Source organism: Heterodontus francisci, chromosome 3, assembly GCF_036365525.1.
Source record: "Heterodontus francisci isolate sHetFra1 chromosome 3, sHetFra1.hap1, whole genome shotgun sequence".
NCBI lineage: Eukaryota > Metazoa > Chordata > Chondrichthyes > Heterodontiformes > Heterodontidae > Heterodontus > Heterodontus francisci.
This window is the reverse complement of record NC_090373.1, coordinates 175,463,704-175,480,581: the sequence shown is the minus strand read 5'-3', so window position 1 is coordinate 175,480,581 and position 16,878 is coordinate 175,463,704. Positions and strand designations below refer to the sequence as shown.

The window sequence follows — 16,878 nt, the reverse complement described above, 5'->3', positions numbered from 1 at the left end:
CCCTGGACCCCATGCGACTTCACATTCTCCACCAGCCTACCATGGGGAACCTTATCAAACGCCTTACTGAAGTCCATGTATACGACATCTACAGCCCTTCCCTCATCAATCAACTTTGTCACTTCCTCAAAGAATTCTATTAAGTTGGTAAGACATGACCTTCCCTGCACAAAACCATGTTGCCTATCACTGATAAGCCCATTTTCTTCCAAATGGGAATAGATCCTATCCCTCAGTATCTTCTCCAGCTGCTTCCCTACCACTGACGTCAGGCTCACCGGTCTATAATTACCTGGATTTTCCCTGCTACCCTTCTTAAACGAGGGGACAACATTAGCAATTCTCCAGTCCTCCGGGACCTCACCCGTGTTTAAGGATGCTGCAAAGATATCTGTTAAGGCCCCAGCTATTTCCTCTCTCGCTTCCCTCAGTAACCTGGGATAGATCCCATCCGGACCTGGGGACTTGTCCACCTTAATGCCTTTTAGAATACCCAACACTTCCTCCCTCCTTATGCCGACTTGACCTAGAGTAATCAAACATCTGTCCCTAACCTCAACATCCGTCATGTCCCTCTCCTCGGTGAATACCGATGCAAAGTACTCATTTAGAATCTCACCCATTTTCTCTGACTCCACGCATAACTTTCCTCCTTTGTCCTTGAGTGGGCCAATCCTTTCTCTAGTTACCCTCTTGCTCCTTGTATATGAATAAAAGGCTTTGGGATTTTCCTTAACCCTGTTTGCTAAAGATATTTCAGGACCCCTTTTAGCCCTCTTGATTCCTCGTTTCAGATTGGTCCTACATTCCCGATATTCTTTCAAAGCTTCGTCTTTCTTCAGCCTCCTAGACCGTATGTATGCTTCCTTTTTCCTCTTAGCTAGTCTCACAATTTCACCTGTCGTCCATGGTTCCCGAATCTTGCCATTTCTATCCCTCATTTTCACAGGAACATGTCTCTCCTGCACGCTAATCAACCTCTCTTTAAAAGCCTCCCACATATCAAATGTGGATTTATCTTCAAACAGCTGCTCCCAATCTACATTCCCCAGCTCCTGCCGAATTTTGGTATAGTTGGCCTTCCCCCAATTTAGCACTCTTCCTTTAGGACCACTCTCGTCTTTGTTCATGAGTATTCTAAAACTTACGGAATTGTGATCACTATTCCCGAAGTAGTCCCCTACTGAAACTTCAACCACCTGGCCGGGCTCATTCCCCAACACCAGGTCTAGTATGGCCCCTTCCCGAGTTGGACTATTTACATACTGCTCTAGAAAACCCTCCTGGATGCTCCTTACAAATTCTGCTCCATCTAGACCTCTAACACTAAGTGAATCCCAGTCAATGTTGGGAAAATTAAAATCTCCTATCACCACCACCCTGTTGCTCCTACATCTTTCCATAATCTGTTTACATATTTGTACCTCTATCTCGCGCTCGCTGTTGGGAGGCCTGTAGTACAGCCCCAACATTGTTACCGCACCCTTCCTATTTCTGAGTTCTGCCCATATTGCCTCACTGCTCAAGTCCTCCATAGTGCCTTCCTTCAGCACAGCTGTGATATTCTCTTTGACCAGTAATGCAACTCCTCCACCCCTTTTACCTCCCTCTCTATCCCGCCTGAAGCATCAATATCCTGGGATATTTAGTTGCCAATCGTGCCCTTCCCTCAACCAAGTCTCAGTAATAGCAATATCATCATACTCCCAGGTACTAATCCAAGCCCTAAGTTCATCTGCCTTGCCTACTACACTCCTTGCATTAAAACAAATGCACCTCAGACCACCTGGAGTTCAACCTGGAAAAGTGTGAAGTGAATCATTTTGGAAGGTCGAATTTGAATGCGGAATACAGGCTTAAAGACGGGATTCTTGGTAGTGTGGAGGAACAGAGGGATCTTGGGGTCCATGTCCATAGATCGCTCAACGTTGCCACCCAAGTTGATAGGGTTGTTAAGAAGGCGTATGGTGTGTTGGCTTCCATTAACAGGGGGATTGAGTTTAAGAGTAGCGAGGTTATGCTGCAGCTCTATAAGGCCCTGGTTCGATCACACTTGGAATATTGTGTTCAGTTCTGGTCGCCTCATTGTAGGAAGGATGTGGAAGCTTTAGAAAGGGTGCAGAGGAGATTTACCAGGATGCTGCCTGGACTGAAGGGCATGTCCTACGAAGAAAGATTGAGGGAGCTAGGGCTTTTCTCATTGGAGCGAAGAAGGATGAGAGGTGACTTGATAGAGGGGTACAAGATGATGAGAAGCATAGATAGAGTGGATAGTCAGAGAGTTTTTCCCATGGTGAAAAGGGCTATCACCAGGGAGCATAATTTTAAGATGATTGGAGGAAAGTTTTGGGGAGATGTCAGAAGTAGGCTCTTTACACAGAGAGTGGTGGGTGTGTGGAATGTGCTGCCAGAGGTGGTGGTAGAAGTAGATACATTAGGGCATTTAAGCGACTCTTGGATAGGTACATGGATGATAGTAGAATGAAGGGTAGGTAGTTAGTTTGATCTTAGAGTAGGTTAAAGGTTCGGCACAACATCGTGGGCTGAAAAGTCTGTACTGGGCTGTACTGTTCTGTGTTCTACAATGATGGGGTATCAGTGGCGGTAGAGTGGATCTGGTCTGTGCCAGCAGTGGGATGGCAGTTGTGTGTGTTTGGATGGGAAGGAGATGGGAGCAGGAGTGGAGATACGGGTAAAGGAGGAGAGAACGAGAAGGAAGAAGAAAGGATTGGAAATGTAGGAGATGAGGAAAGTGAGTAAGTATTGGGGAAAGAGTAGAGGTTGGGGAGGAAGGGAGGAAAGGAGACACAGTGTCGCGAAAATGTGACTATTGGGAGTTAAACAGTGCAAATAAAAAGTATGTACAGATGTCAGATTTTTAATAAGATCAGGAAAGTATCTTGCAAACACAGTAAATATTTTAAAGAAAGTAAAACTGATTTTACCAGTCACGGTTGAGATTGCGACAATAAGATTTTTTCTGTGTGGATCACCGTGCGGAATGATGGGCCATCATGTGCTTAGAATAGAAGCAGTGATAGTCAACAGGAAGAGAAAGGTAGAATAGAAGTAGTGAGGGGCAACAGGTCGGGAAAAGCAAGGGCAGAGGGTTACACCACATAAGCTAAATTAGTTGTTATGGTACTTGACTAATAATCAAGAGGGGATGAGTTCAACTCCTTTTCATAGCTTTTTGAAAATTTGCAGATTTCGTTTTTTTAAAAACTCAATTCAAATTAAAAATAACTTTTTGTTGTAAAAGTGACCATAAAGTTGTTGGACTGTCGGGAAAAACCCAACTGGTTAACTAACGTCCCGGCTTGGTCTGGCCTTTTTGTGATTCCAGTGCCACACTAATGTGGTTGACTTTTAACTGTCCTCTAAAGTGACTTATTCAGTTGTAAGAAGGGGCTCACTACCTGCTGCTCAGGGAAAATAGGGATGGGCAATGAATCCAGCTTTGAAAGTCAAGCGTACATCCCAAGAATGAAATAAATAGAGGAAGCAGGGTGGAAATGCATATAAAGATGGGGGAGGATCAGAGTAGTGGGGAAGGAAAAGGAGGATGATGATCATCCCCCAGCTTTCCTCCAGTAGTTTAAATCTATTCTATTTAACATTCGTACTGAGTTTACAATATAACTGATTGTATGTAACCAATTTGACAGCAGAGGTGTGTGTGCTATGCAGATCATTGATGTAGTACCACTTTCTTCAGATTGGAAGAACTTGGTGATAAGTATCATGAATAGATTTAAAAGAAAAAAAAATAAATTGACGGATAGCTGTGACAAAGAAGTAAGAATGACTGTCAAGTTTCAAAATTTCTTCTTATTTTGCAGGAAAGGAAGTTTGCTGTTAATTTATACTATGTTGCTATCAAGTTATATTTGGACCATGAGTGGTTGATGGCCAACATTATATATGCGATGCAGTCATGTCGATTAGGCTTATTAGCTTTGACCAGATGATGCAGCTAACAGAAGTGTGTCTCGTGCTCCATAACAGATTGAGACAATGGTGGTAGCACATTTCAGGGAAGTTCGTACCTATAATGTTAGATTGCTTTCAATCATTGAGCTCATTCTTTTTCTCTCTACGAAAAAGTCAGTTTGTATTGTTAAGTGGCAAAACATCCTCTCATTCTAAGTGAATGCCAGTCTGTGATTCTGACTAGTAAAGTGAAGTATGTTCCACATTGAGGATAAAATTATTTAATTTATTATATGATGTCATGAGGGTGTTATAGCAACTACATAATGGTTCCTCTAAAAACAGTATTCAATTTTCGTCATGTATTTCCTGGGGAAACGAGTTTTTTGGCTTTGTCTCAATAGGATACCTCTCCCAGTCTTTCAGAAGATGGCAGAAATGCACAATGGGGCAATTATGAGGTCAGAGTTATTACAGCTTCCAGGTCTCGCTGTCGTGTGATGAAGCATTGGGTAGTAAGGGTCTAGTAGCGCTCAATATTAAAGAATACATGCAATTTGTAATAGTGATATATAACACTTGTAGTAATTGTGTACTATAGATTAATATCATAGTAAACTGGATTGGGAAATGCTGACAGAAGAGACTGACCAAAAATAGGAAAACTGGAAGTAACATTTGTAGACGAGAAGCAATGACCTCACAGAATTACAGTATTGTTAGAGTGCAGAAGGAGGCCATTTGGCCCATTGTGTCTGCATCAAAACCTTTTAAATAATATATAGCTATAGTGAATGTATAAATGTATGTTCTGATAAGTTATATCAACTAGATATGGCTGAGAACATTTCTATGTTGCACTTTAAAAAAAAAGAATTTAAAAGTAGAGATAGAAAGCACTAATTTGCAAGGTTCAGAAAAACTCCCCTAGCAACAGAACAAATTTGATTGACACAGGTGTCAGCCCTTGGCTGACCACACCAACCTCAAATTTTTGAGTAATGAGTAAGAAATCCAGGCATTTCATTCAGGGATCGCACTGGCAGACTGAAGCTTACCAGAATCTTCCAATCTATCCTCTCAAAATACCAACTGGACCAATTAAAGCAAGACATATTAATCTGTCCTAATCTGGGTCATCTGTCCTAAAACTGCCTTATGTGGTTTGGTGCCATATTTTGTTTTAAAATGCTCCTGTGAAGTGCCTTTGATCATTTTATTATGTTAAAGGTGCTGTATAAATGTAAGTTGTTAACAAATTAATACATTGTGCAATACATAGCGTACCCCCCTTATACTTATAAACATTGCATCATTTGATTTACCATGAGTAACACCACAGGAAATCTGCTATTACTATAATCTATTACTAAATTAAAAGCCTGTCATAACATTTGCAGTTTCTGTAGGTTGCATGCCACTTTGTTGACTTGGCAAATTTAGCTTGTCAGTAGCTGAGACATACAAATTGGAATGATCCAAGGTTCAATCCCCTGGTTTGTGATGTGTTAACTGACTTCAGCTTGGATGACAGCAGGGGAGCCATAGTTGGTCTCCATGCCTGTGGGAGCAGAAAATTGGCCATGGTTCCCATTCGTGATCGCTGTTGGACTGCACATGCGAGGTCAGCAATAAATTAATATTTGTTCCCAAGGTTAAATAGCCTGCAATGCTGTCAAAGCTCACACGTGATTAAAGTGTGCTCTAGCAAGTTGCCAACATCTTGGAGAGGAGGAAAATAATGAAGGAAGAAATAAATAATTCTTACTAATTTAGTCAATATAACAAATAATTGCTTTGTTCAAGCTGTAAACAGTTATTCAGAGTTAATTGCAAATTATCTGTGTACTGTGTTATGACCAGTGCAAAATGTGTCTAGGGGTCTTTGGCTGACTTTACCTGGTCTTATTGTTAACAGGGTTTTATTTTAAACACACTGTGTTTTGAGCTCCCTTTTTTATGAATCTTTGTTCACAACTTCCCAATTATAAGGCAAAGAAATGAGCACAAACAGGCTTTCTGTGATTTAAAGAAGAAAGATGAAATTTATTAAACCTTAAACTTAAACTCTAATATGGTTAATGCCTACGGATATGCAACGCGCCAACGCTAGCATGCACACGTGATATAAACATGCAGATAGGAACAGAAAAAAGCAGAAGATAAGATAATCAGAACAGTTTGAGGCAATATCTTGTTACTGTTTCTCAAGCTCACTGTAGTCCTTGATTGAAGGTCTTGCGTTTCATTGGGGCCCAGTAGTCGTCTTAAAACCTTGTTCACGTAGGAAACTTTTCTGAGTCTCACGTGTTTTCACAAGATTCAGTTCCGTGGGAAGAGATGGAAACAGGTAGACAGGCGAGGTTGTAATTCTTGCATCAGTTCCAGGAGAGACCTTTACTCCATGAGCACACGGCTTTGTCCAAGTTCAAATCCTTTGTTGGAAGTTCAAATTCAAAATCGCTAGTCAAGTGACAAAAACTGGTTTTACCACTTCTGTGTATTGGGGAAGCAACTACTAGGTCACCATTGTTTCAACATTGTCTGGTACTGTGCAAATGTCCTTCCAGTAAGGGCTTGCAATTTTAAGTTTTAATGTTCATGTGGCGAAATAATGTGTGCCCCAGTCTTGGCAGGTGGTGGGTGGGGGGGGGGGGGGCGGGGTTTGCCTGACAGCTGTGATTTCGCAAAGATTATCTTTTTGCTTTTATCATGAATAATAATAACGTAAATTGTGGTTATGTTTATTTTGTCAAGGGGACATTATTTTCAACTGCCATTACCCAGACCTGCCTCCAGATTTCATCTTTGGAGAAGATGTGGATTTTCTGCCTGAACCCACAATGCTCCAGGTGAGTTTGATTTTGAATTATAATCTGATTCTTGCGGACAGTACAGTAGATTTGGAATATGGTCTTTGAGCTGACATCAGCAGGATCTTGAGACTGTGATATGATCCTTCTTTGAAATTATGCCAGTAATTATGAAGCCGATGACTCAGTGAACAGATTAACATTTAAAACTGTATGAACCCTCCAATTTTTGATCCAAAAATGTCTTAATAGGTGAAAAAGAATGTTTTGGAAGAGCTTTCCATAATAGTCTTAAGCATATATTTTTATTCTTTGTTCTACACACCAACAGAGTTTGGGGAAGAGTAGTACTAAATTTGTCTTGCAGCTTGACTTTTCATTTCTAGCCAAAGCACAAACGTTATTTGAAAGGTTCAGCTTTTTGTTTCCTATGTAGTAAATTGAGGTTGTTCATTGAGCTGTGGCCTTGTTTAAAAGGTGTTCTCGGTAGTGTGAAGTTAAATTGATGCAAAATCAACCTTATGACTGGAAAGAAAAGCTAAACATCTTTACCAACAGCGCCTACTGAACAAGTTGTTAGTTTTTGTGTTTTCTTTTTTCTGAGGATATGGGTGAGACTGATGAGGTCACATATATTGTCCATTGCAGTTGCCCTGAGAAGTTGGTGGTGGACCCTCTTCTTGAATGGCTGCAATATTTGTGCCGTTGGTGCAACCACAGTATTAGGCAGAGAATCTCACGAATTTGACCCAGCAATGATGCAGAGATCGTGATATAGTTCCACAGCTGGATGGTGTACAACTTTGAGGTGGTGTTGTGAAAGTAGAGGTTGAACTGGAGGGAGATGCTGCTGAACTTCCCTTTTGGAGGTGTTGTAATGCATCTTCTAGATGTCAATTATAGGAATTATATTGAATCTGGTATAACAAAGTGCTGGAAATACTCAGGAGGTTTGGCAGCATCTGTGGGGAGAGAGAAACAGCGTTCACGTTTCAGGTCTGTGACCATGTTAATGATAAAAGGTTCTCTGTTTCTACCAGCCAATGAGTCTTTAGAGGATATAAAATGAAGATAAAAGAATGAAAGGAATGGTTCGGAGACTGCTTTTGATGCAAAATGTTGTTACAATGTTCAATGCAGACGTGATGAGCTTATTAACCACGTTCTGTGCAGTAAAATTCTGTAGTGACATCTTAACCTCTGCCTGCAAAATGTTTTAATCTGGTGGGTAGCTGTTACAACAAAGGTGAAGGGGTAAAGTGACGTAGGAGATGAAGACATATAATCTCCAATTAGTATTATAGTGGTTTTCTGTTGCTTGGTGAAAGTTGGAAAAGGCATGCATATGGTACATATCTTGATCTAGAATCAGAGGTTGCTTAGTTAGTCAGCTAATACATTTTTATATTTTCAGTTGGTATATAGTTTGGTGGGGGAGCAAGGTGAATGCCAATTCCCTTCCTCCACTCCCTCTGACCTGAAGATAGGTGAGACGAGGGTGTTTGTAACTTTACAGCCTTATCTGCATCCTCCTGGTCAGTTGCCTGCTTGAAACTGGTGGGAAAAGGCAGCCAACCAGCAGGAACAAAATGTTGGGTGGAAGCAGCTGCTGAACAGGACCAAAGGAGAGGATTTGGGAAAGGGAAGCCCATGGCAGGGCTTGCTTTCATTTTAATTAAATTAAAAATTAAATTATTTACTTGTGAAGAGGACATGAGGAGGCTCCAAAGAGCTATAGATAGGTTAAGCGAGTGGGCAAAGATCTGGCAAATGTGGGAAAATGTGAAATTGTACATTTTGGCAGGAAGAATAAAAAAGAAGCATATTATCTAAATGGTGAGAGATTGCAGAGCTCTGAGATGCAGAGGGATCTAGGTGTCCTAGTGCATGAATCGCAAAAGGTTAGTATGCAGGTACAGCATGTAATTAGGAAAGCTAATAGAATGTTATCATTTATTGCGAAGGGAATTGAATACAAAAGTTGGGAGGTTATGCTTCAGTCAAAGAAGCCTCCTTTCAAATGAGACATTAAACCAAGATCCCATCTGCCCTCTCAGCTGGATGTAAAAGATCCCAGAATTTTGAAGATGAACAGGGGAGTGTTCCTTGGTGTCCTGTGCAATATTTATACCTCAACCAACATCACTAAACAGATTATCTGGTCATTTATCACATTGCTGTTTGGGATCTTGCTGTGTGAAAATTGGCTGCCACATAGTATCATAGAAAGCTTACGGCACAGAAAGTAGCCATTTGGCCCATCATGTCTGTGCCTACCGAGAAGCTATCCACCCAGTCTACTCCCACCTTCCAGCAGTTGGTCTGTAGCCCTGCAGATTACGGCACTTGAGGTGCATATCCAGACTCCTTTTGAATGAGTTGAGGGTCTCTGCCTCAAATACCATTTCAGGCAGTGAGTTCCTGACTGAGGGTGGTGAATCTCTGGAATTCTCTACCTCAGAGTTGTGGAGGCTAGGTCACTAAATGTATTTAAGGTGGAGGTAGGTAGATTTTTGAAATCTCAGGGAGTCAAGGGCAATGCGGAGCAGGGCCGAAAGAGGAGTTGAGGCCTGGGATAGATCAGCCGTGATCTTATTGAATGGCGGGGCAGGCTTGAGGGGCTGAATGGCCTACTCTGCTCCTATTTCTTATGTTCTTATGTTATACAGGGCATTGGTGAGACCACATCTGGAGTACTGTGTACAGTACTACTATTAATTAAGGAAGGATGTAAATGCATTGGAGGCAGCACAGAGAAGGTTTACTAGACTAATACCTGGAATGGGCTGGTTGTCTTATGAGGAAAAGTTGGGCAGACTAGGCTTTTATCTGCTGGAGTTTAGAAGCGTAAGAGGCGACTTAATTGAAACATATAAGATCCTGAGGGGTCTTGACAGAGTCGATGTGGAAAAGATGTTTCCTTTTGTGGGAGAATCTAGAACTAGAGGTCACTGTTTAAAAATAAGGGGTCATCCATTTAAGACAAATGAGGAGGAGAAATGTTTTCTGTGAAGTTCGTGAGTCTTTGGAATTCTCATCCTCAAAAGGCAGTGGAAGCAGAATCTTTGAATATTTTAAAGGCTGAAGTAGATAGATTCTTGATAAGCAAGGAAATGGAAGGTTATTGGTGGCAGGCAGGAATGTAGAGTTGAGGTTACAATCAGATCAACCATGATCTTGTTGAATGGCGGAGCAGGCTCAAGGGATGGAGTGGCCTACTGCTGCTCTGAATTCATATGTCTGTATGGCCCTACGAAAAGTTTTTTTTTAAATATTAGGGACAGGTGGAAAGGGGTGTGGATGGTTCCCAGTGTTCACCTCCCAATTGACGGCGGTCGTGTTTTGTTAAAATGTTGCATTAACCCCTTTGTGTCTTTCGGGTCAAATAAATAGATAAGTGCCGTGTTTTCTTGCAGGTTAAAAAAAAACTATTTTTACACAATTCCAGTAATGGTCGCAACCTCACTTACACACACATACATATACAAGAATAGATAGTTAGAAAGAAAATGGTAAATAGTTTAAAGTGTGACCACACAATGGACCAAGATGTGAGACAATGGCTATCGATTTGATATTTGGTGTTGTTTGGTGCTATTTCACACCTATTAGTTTTGGGCTGTGTGTCCATCTGTCTGTTATGTCAATAAAAGTCATTAGTATGCAGTAGTGCTCTTTTCAATTTCAAAGGGGTTCTCCCCAGAGCTGTTTCAGACGAGGATAACAAGTTCCAACTTTTCAGACAGATTTGTTGACTTCCAGTTCAGGAGAGGTCATGTGGCTGCTACTCCATTTTGACTAAGGTACAAGTGTCCATGTTCTTTTGGTTCTGTTTAACAGTTGACTTCTTAAATTCATAATTCTTCCATTTCATTGTTTGTTCATTTCATCATGGCTCCTTTCGTGCATGACAATAAGTTTTTTTCTAAACTTACTTGTTGGGCCTCATCTGGTCCTGGATCTTCTTTCCATTCTCTTCACCCACAGTTGGGGTCTGATGATCTGTAGATGGCCAGCGACCTTGCCACCTGCTCAGAAAAGCATGTTACTCTTACTTAAAAAAAAAGTCCAATAATTCTCAAATTGTTAGTGATTTTGGCAAGCAAATCTAGATATCTGTAACAGCAAAGGTTGTGAGTGCTTTTGTTTTTTTTTAAAACGTGGATTTTTGATTTGAGAAATTAAACATGTTTCTTACTATACATCTGAAACCAATAATCCCAATAGCTGTTAGCATACATTTTTCTAGCTGATACCAAAGTTGCCTATAAGTTAATTTCCTGTTTCACATCAAACAAGCATGTAGAGCATTTATCTGGGTGTCTTCTGTATCCAGTGTGCACTTTTAAGTGGGCAGGACAAATTGAGTGTGTTTATAATTGCAGCTTTATCTGTGTTCAGAATCTCTCACTAGAGATGGGTGGTAGATTATCCAGTCCAGTAACAATAGTTTGCTGAGAGATTCAAATAAAGCTTCTCAAATAAATTTTGCTACTCTACCTTAATAATAACTGCTAATAGATTTTTTCCAAAGTACGAAGCTAATAGTCAAAGCATTTTATGTTCAAATACTCATTACTAAAGGTCCTGTTTGACGAACGGTCATATATTTCAATGACTTTAGGTGGGGCAGTGCATAATTTGCTGTATTTCACAATGCATCTTTGATTCCAAAGGATCTAATGCTGGTGTGGTGTCATGCCAAGAACAGAGGGCGTTATGCCAAAATACATGCTAGGAAGGTGTTGATCCAGTAGATGCAATAGAGAATTCTTTTCACCATTTCATTGTTAATGGTTGAATTCCTGAAGCCCATTTTATGACTGGCTTCTTTTAAAATCTACTTCGGTTCAATTTGTGCAGAAATCAAAAATAGTTTCCTGTAGTGTGATGCCAATGAGGTTTTTCTGGAGTCTTGGTGCAGGAGTCACCCAGTGATCACCCTTCAGTGAAATTCATTGTATGAGTTCAAACCAACCGACAGCTCATGTTTGTTTTTTTCATTGAAACCGCTTGTTTAAACGCTTCGTGTGTAGTGAGTCATTGTCTATGGCAACCACTTTGCCCAACTGACATAATTGAATAGTCAAAGTAGGAAAGGAATGACTGTATGAACATAACACTGTCCTCCTGCAAATATCACTCAAGGGATCAATTCAAAGAACATTAGTATCACATTCTTGGTAATGCACAGCAAAAGAAAATTCTGGGCATTTGCAGGATACTGATTTTAACAATTTTGAACAACTTGACTATTCTTTCTGACAAGTTGATCCTAATACTGAATTTTAAATGGTGAGCGACTACCCAATATTACATGCAATTTGCCAGTTTTGCTATGCAAGATATTTTTATACTGCAATTTCATACTTTCATGTCTTTTAATAGTTTATCATGTAAATAGTATTCCAAGCTCAAAATAACATGCACTAGAATAGAAATTCGTTAAATACAGAAATTTGCTTATCATAGATATTCTGTACTGAACTTCAGTGGAACAAATGAACATTTTTTGAGATACACCAAGAAACATTTGAAAGATGATAATTGAATAGACCTCATTACACTACACTTGACTTGATTTTTAAAAGGAGGACCAAGAAAAAGATTAAGAAAGGGAAAATAGAATGAGAGTAAATTAATGAGTAACATAAAAATGGTCTGTCAAAGCTTCCATAGGTATATAAAAAGGAAAAGATTAGCAAAGACAAATGTGAATCCATTACAAGCGGAGTCAGGAGAATTTATACTGGGGAATAAGGAAATGGCAGAGAAACTAAACGAATACTTTGAGTCTGTCTTCATGGAGGAAAATACTAAAAACCTCCCAGAAATAATGGAAAATCAAGGGACTAGTGTAAATGAGGAACTACAAGATATTAATATTAGTTTAAAAAAAAAAGTACTAGAGAAATTAATGGGGCTTAAAGTAGATAAATCCCCTGGACCTAATGATCCACATCCCAAGTGTTGCAAGAGGTGGCTGTGGAATTTGATGCATTGATGGTCATCTTTCAAAATTCTATCGACTCTGGAATGGTTCCTGTAGATTGGAAGGTGGCAAATGTAACCCCACTGTTTAAGAAAGGAGGGAGAGAGAAAACAGGGAACTACAGACTTGTTAGCCTAACATCAGTCATAGTGAAAATGCTAGCATCTATAATAAAGGATGTGATTGCAGGACACTTAGAACAGAATGGTAGGATTAGGCAGAGTCAACATGGATTTATGAAAGAGAAATCATGTTTAACAAACTGTTGGAATATTTTGAAGATGTAACTAGCAGAATAGAGAAGGTGGATGTGTGTATTTAGATTTTCAGAAAGCTTTGATAAAGTCCCACACAAGAGGTTAGTAAACAAAATTAGAACACCGTTCCGAAGAAGGGTCACTGACCCGAAACGTTAACTCTGCTTCTCTTTTCACAGATGCTGCCAGACCTGCTGAGTGGTTCCAGCATTTCTTGTTTTTATTTCAGATTTCCAGCATCCGCAGTATTTTGCTCTTATATTAGAACACATAGGATTGGAGTAATATACTGGCATGGATTTAGAACTGGTTAATGGACAGAAAACAGAGAGTAGGAATAAATGGGTCATTTTCGGATTGGTAGGCTGTCACTAGTGGAGTACCGCAAGGATCAGTGTTTGGGCCCCAGCTATTCACAATCTATATCGGTGATTTGGATGTGGGCATTAAATGTAATATTTCCAAGTTTACAGATGACACAAAAACTAGGCAGAAGTGTGAGTTGTAAGAAGGATGAAAAGATGCTTAAAGGGGATTTGGAGAGGCTAAGCGAGTGGGCAAAAATTTGGCAGATGCAATACAATATGGAGAAATGTGAGGTTATCCACTTTGGTAGGAAATACAGAGTATTTCTTAAATGGTGGGAGGCTGGGAAGTGTTGAATTTCAAAGGGACTTAGGTGGCCTTGTTCATGAGTCACTGAAAGCTAATATGCAGGTACAGCAAGCAGTTAAGAAGGCAAATGATATGTTGGCCTTCGTTGCAAGAGGATTTGAGTGTAGGAGTAAAGATATATTGCTGCATTTCTATAGAGCCTCGGTGAGACCACACCTGGAGTATTGTGAGCAGTTTTGGTCTCCTTTCCTAAGGAAAGATGTACTTGCCATAGAGTGCAAGGTTCACCAAACTAATTCCTGGGATGGAGGGATTGAACTATGAGGAAAGCTTAAATAGATTGGGCCCTTTTACTCTGGAGTTTAGAAGTATGAGAAGTGTTATCATTCAAACATGCAAAGGCTCCGAGGCTGGAGATAGACAGAGAGAGAGAGAGAGAGAGCGACAGCACGGTGGGAACGGCGGTTTAAAAAGCACGCCAAAAGCCTAGAGTCAGCAGCTGGAGAGAGAGAGAGAGCACGGCGGGAGCGGAGCAGGGAAAAATCAAAAAGTGACATCAGAGTGACGTCACAATCAACAGTGAGAGCAGGGAAACAGAGAACCGCCGGGTTGAGTATACAGGTCAGCTTTTAATTTAATTCAATTTAAATCAAACATAGCATCAAACTTCACAGGCAAGCAGGTAGTTGATTGGTCTGGGAAGAAGCTACCTCTTTGGTGAATATCTGGTAAGTGCTAAGGTCCATTCTAATCCTATTGTTTAAAATTGTAAAAGAACTCATGGTAAGCTTAATAAAATATATTAAAAAAAGGAAAATAAAATAAATAATTGAATATAATAATTAAGTAGTTAATTAAAACACATTGAGGATGGCAGGACAGGTGATGTGTCATAGCTGCAGCATGTGGGAGCTCCTGGATGCCAGTGTGATCCAGAGCAACCAGGTCTGCAGTAAGTGTTTGCGGCTCAAAGAGCTTCGGCTCAGAGTCATTGAACTGGAGCCGGAGCTGCAAACACTGCGACACATCAGGGAGGGGGGAATGTTACTTGGACATTTTGTACCAGGAGGTGGTCACACCCCTTAGGATAGGGTCTTCTGATTTGCTCAGCGGTCAGGGACAGGACAGTGTGGCTGCAGCTGAGGCAGGTAAGGAGACCCAGAGGGCAGGAGTGCAGGAGCCTCAACCTTTGCAATCGTCCAACAGGTTTGAGGTTCTTTCAGCTTGTTTGGATGAGGATGGGGGCTGCAGGGTGGATGAGCAACCTGACCATGGCACCATGGTACAGGAAGCCATTCAAGTGGAGGGAGAAAAAAGGAATGTAGTGGTACTGGGGGATTGACACTGTTCTCTGCAGCAAAGAGCGAGAGGGTTTGGGACATCTGCTCCGGGCTGGAGAGGAATGCACAGTGAGGGGAAGGATTCAGTCATCGTGGTCCATGTAGGTACCAACAACATAGGCAGGACAAGGAAAGTGGTTCTGCATAATTAGTATGAGGAACTAGGTGCCAAAGTAAGTAGCAGAACCTCCAAGATAATGATCTCTGGATTATTACCTGAGCCGTGTGCAAATTGGCATAGGGCAAATAAGATTAGAGTAATTAATGTGTGGCTCAAAGACTGGTGTGGTAGAAGTGGGTTCCGGTTTGTGGGGCACTGGCACCAGTACTGGGGAAAGCGGTGGCTGTACCGTTGGGACGGTCTGCACCTGAACCTTGCTGGGGCCGGTGTTCTAGCGAGCCGCATAACTAGGGAATTAGAGAGGGTTTTAAACTGAATAGTGGGGGCAAGGGATCAAATTTGGGAAGATATGGTAAATCAAGGAGTAGAGACAAGGCAAGAGAGAAAGGTATTAATATGGGAAATGATAAAGTGATAGGAAGGGACAGAGCGTACAAATCTCAGAGTAAATCAACAGATAAGGCTGGAGGTTACAAAAATGATAAAAGGACAAAACTAAAGACTCTTTATCTGAATGCACGTAGCATTCGAAACAAAACAGTTGAACTGAGAGTGCAAATAGAAATAAATAAGTATGATCTGATAGCCATTACAGAGACATGGCTGCAGGATGACATAGATTGGGACCTGAATATTGAAGGGTATATCGCATTTAGGAAGGACGGGAAGCTAGGAAATGGTGGAGGGGTAGCTCTGTTAATTAATGATGGTGTTAGCGCAATAGAGAGAGATGACCTAAGTTCTGGAGAGCAGGATGTAGAGCAGTTTGGGTAGAGATGAGAAATCGTAAAGGCAAGAAGTCACTTGTGGGAGTAGTGTACATGCAACCTAACATTAGCCACATTGTAGGACGGGGTATAAAGGAAGAAATAATGGCAGCTTGTCAGAAAGGTACAGCGAAAATTATGGGGGATTTTAACCAACATATAGACTGGAAAAATCAGATGGGGTGAGGTAGCCTAGATGAGGAGTATATAGAATGTTTTCAGAATAATTTCTTGGAACAAAACGTTGTAGCCAACCAAAGAGCAGGCTATACTCGATCTGGTATTGTGCAACGAGGTAGGATTAATTAATGACCTCATAGTTAAGGCGCTTCTAGGTAGCAGCGATCATAATTGAATTTTACATTCAGTTTGAGGAAGGGAAGAGTGGGTCTAAGACCCACTTTTAAACTTAAATAAGGGCAATTATGAGGGCATGAAAGCAGAGCTAGTTAAAGTGAACTGACAAATCAGGTTAAGGGATAGGTCAATAGAGATGCAGTGGCAGACATTTAAGGGGATATTTCAGAATACACAGAATAGATTTATTTCAATGAGAAAGAAAAAATCCAAGGATGGGTCCCGCCATCTGTGGTTAACTAAAACAGTTAAAGATACTATCAGACTTAAAGAAAAAGCCTATAATTGCGCAAAGGGGCGGGAGGCAGGTCAGAAGATTGGACAGAATATAAAAAACAGCAAAGAATGAGTAAAAGATTGATAAGGAAGGTAAAATTAGAGTGCGAGAGAAAGCTAGCTAGAAATATAAAGACAGATAGTAAGAGTTTCTATAGATATTTAAAAAAGAGTTAACAAAGTGAGTGTTGGTCCTATAGAAAGTGAGTCTGGGGAATTAATAATGGATAATAATGAGATGGCAGATGAATTGAACAGATATATTGCTTCGGTCTTCACTACTGAGGATGCAAGTAACATCCCAGTATTAGCTGTAAGTCAGGAAATGGAAGGGAGGGAGGAACTCGAGAAAATTACAATCACCCAGGGAAGTGGTACTGAACAAATTGTTAGAGCTGCGGGCTGAC

At 40.7% G+C, this 16,878-nt stretch overlaps 1 protein-coding gene across 3 annotated transcripts in view; it reads left to right on the top strand.

Moving 5' to 3' along the window:
- babam2 (BRISC and BRCA1 A complex member 2) overlaps nucleotides 1-16,878 on the top strand; it is a 306,145-nt gene that overhangs the window by 33,941 nt on the left and 255,326 nt on the right. For all 3 annotated transcript variants that reach the window (XM_068027726.1, XM_068027723.1, XM_068027724.1), the window contains exon 4: nucleotides 6,691-6,785. In XM_068027726.1, the coding sequence (XP_067883827.1) occupies nucleotides 6,691-6,785 (95 nt within the window). The remainder of the gene's footprint in view (nucleotides 1-6,690; nucleotides 6,786-16,878) is intronic.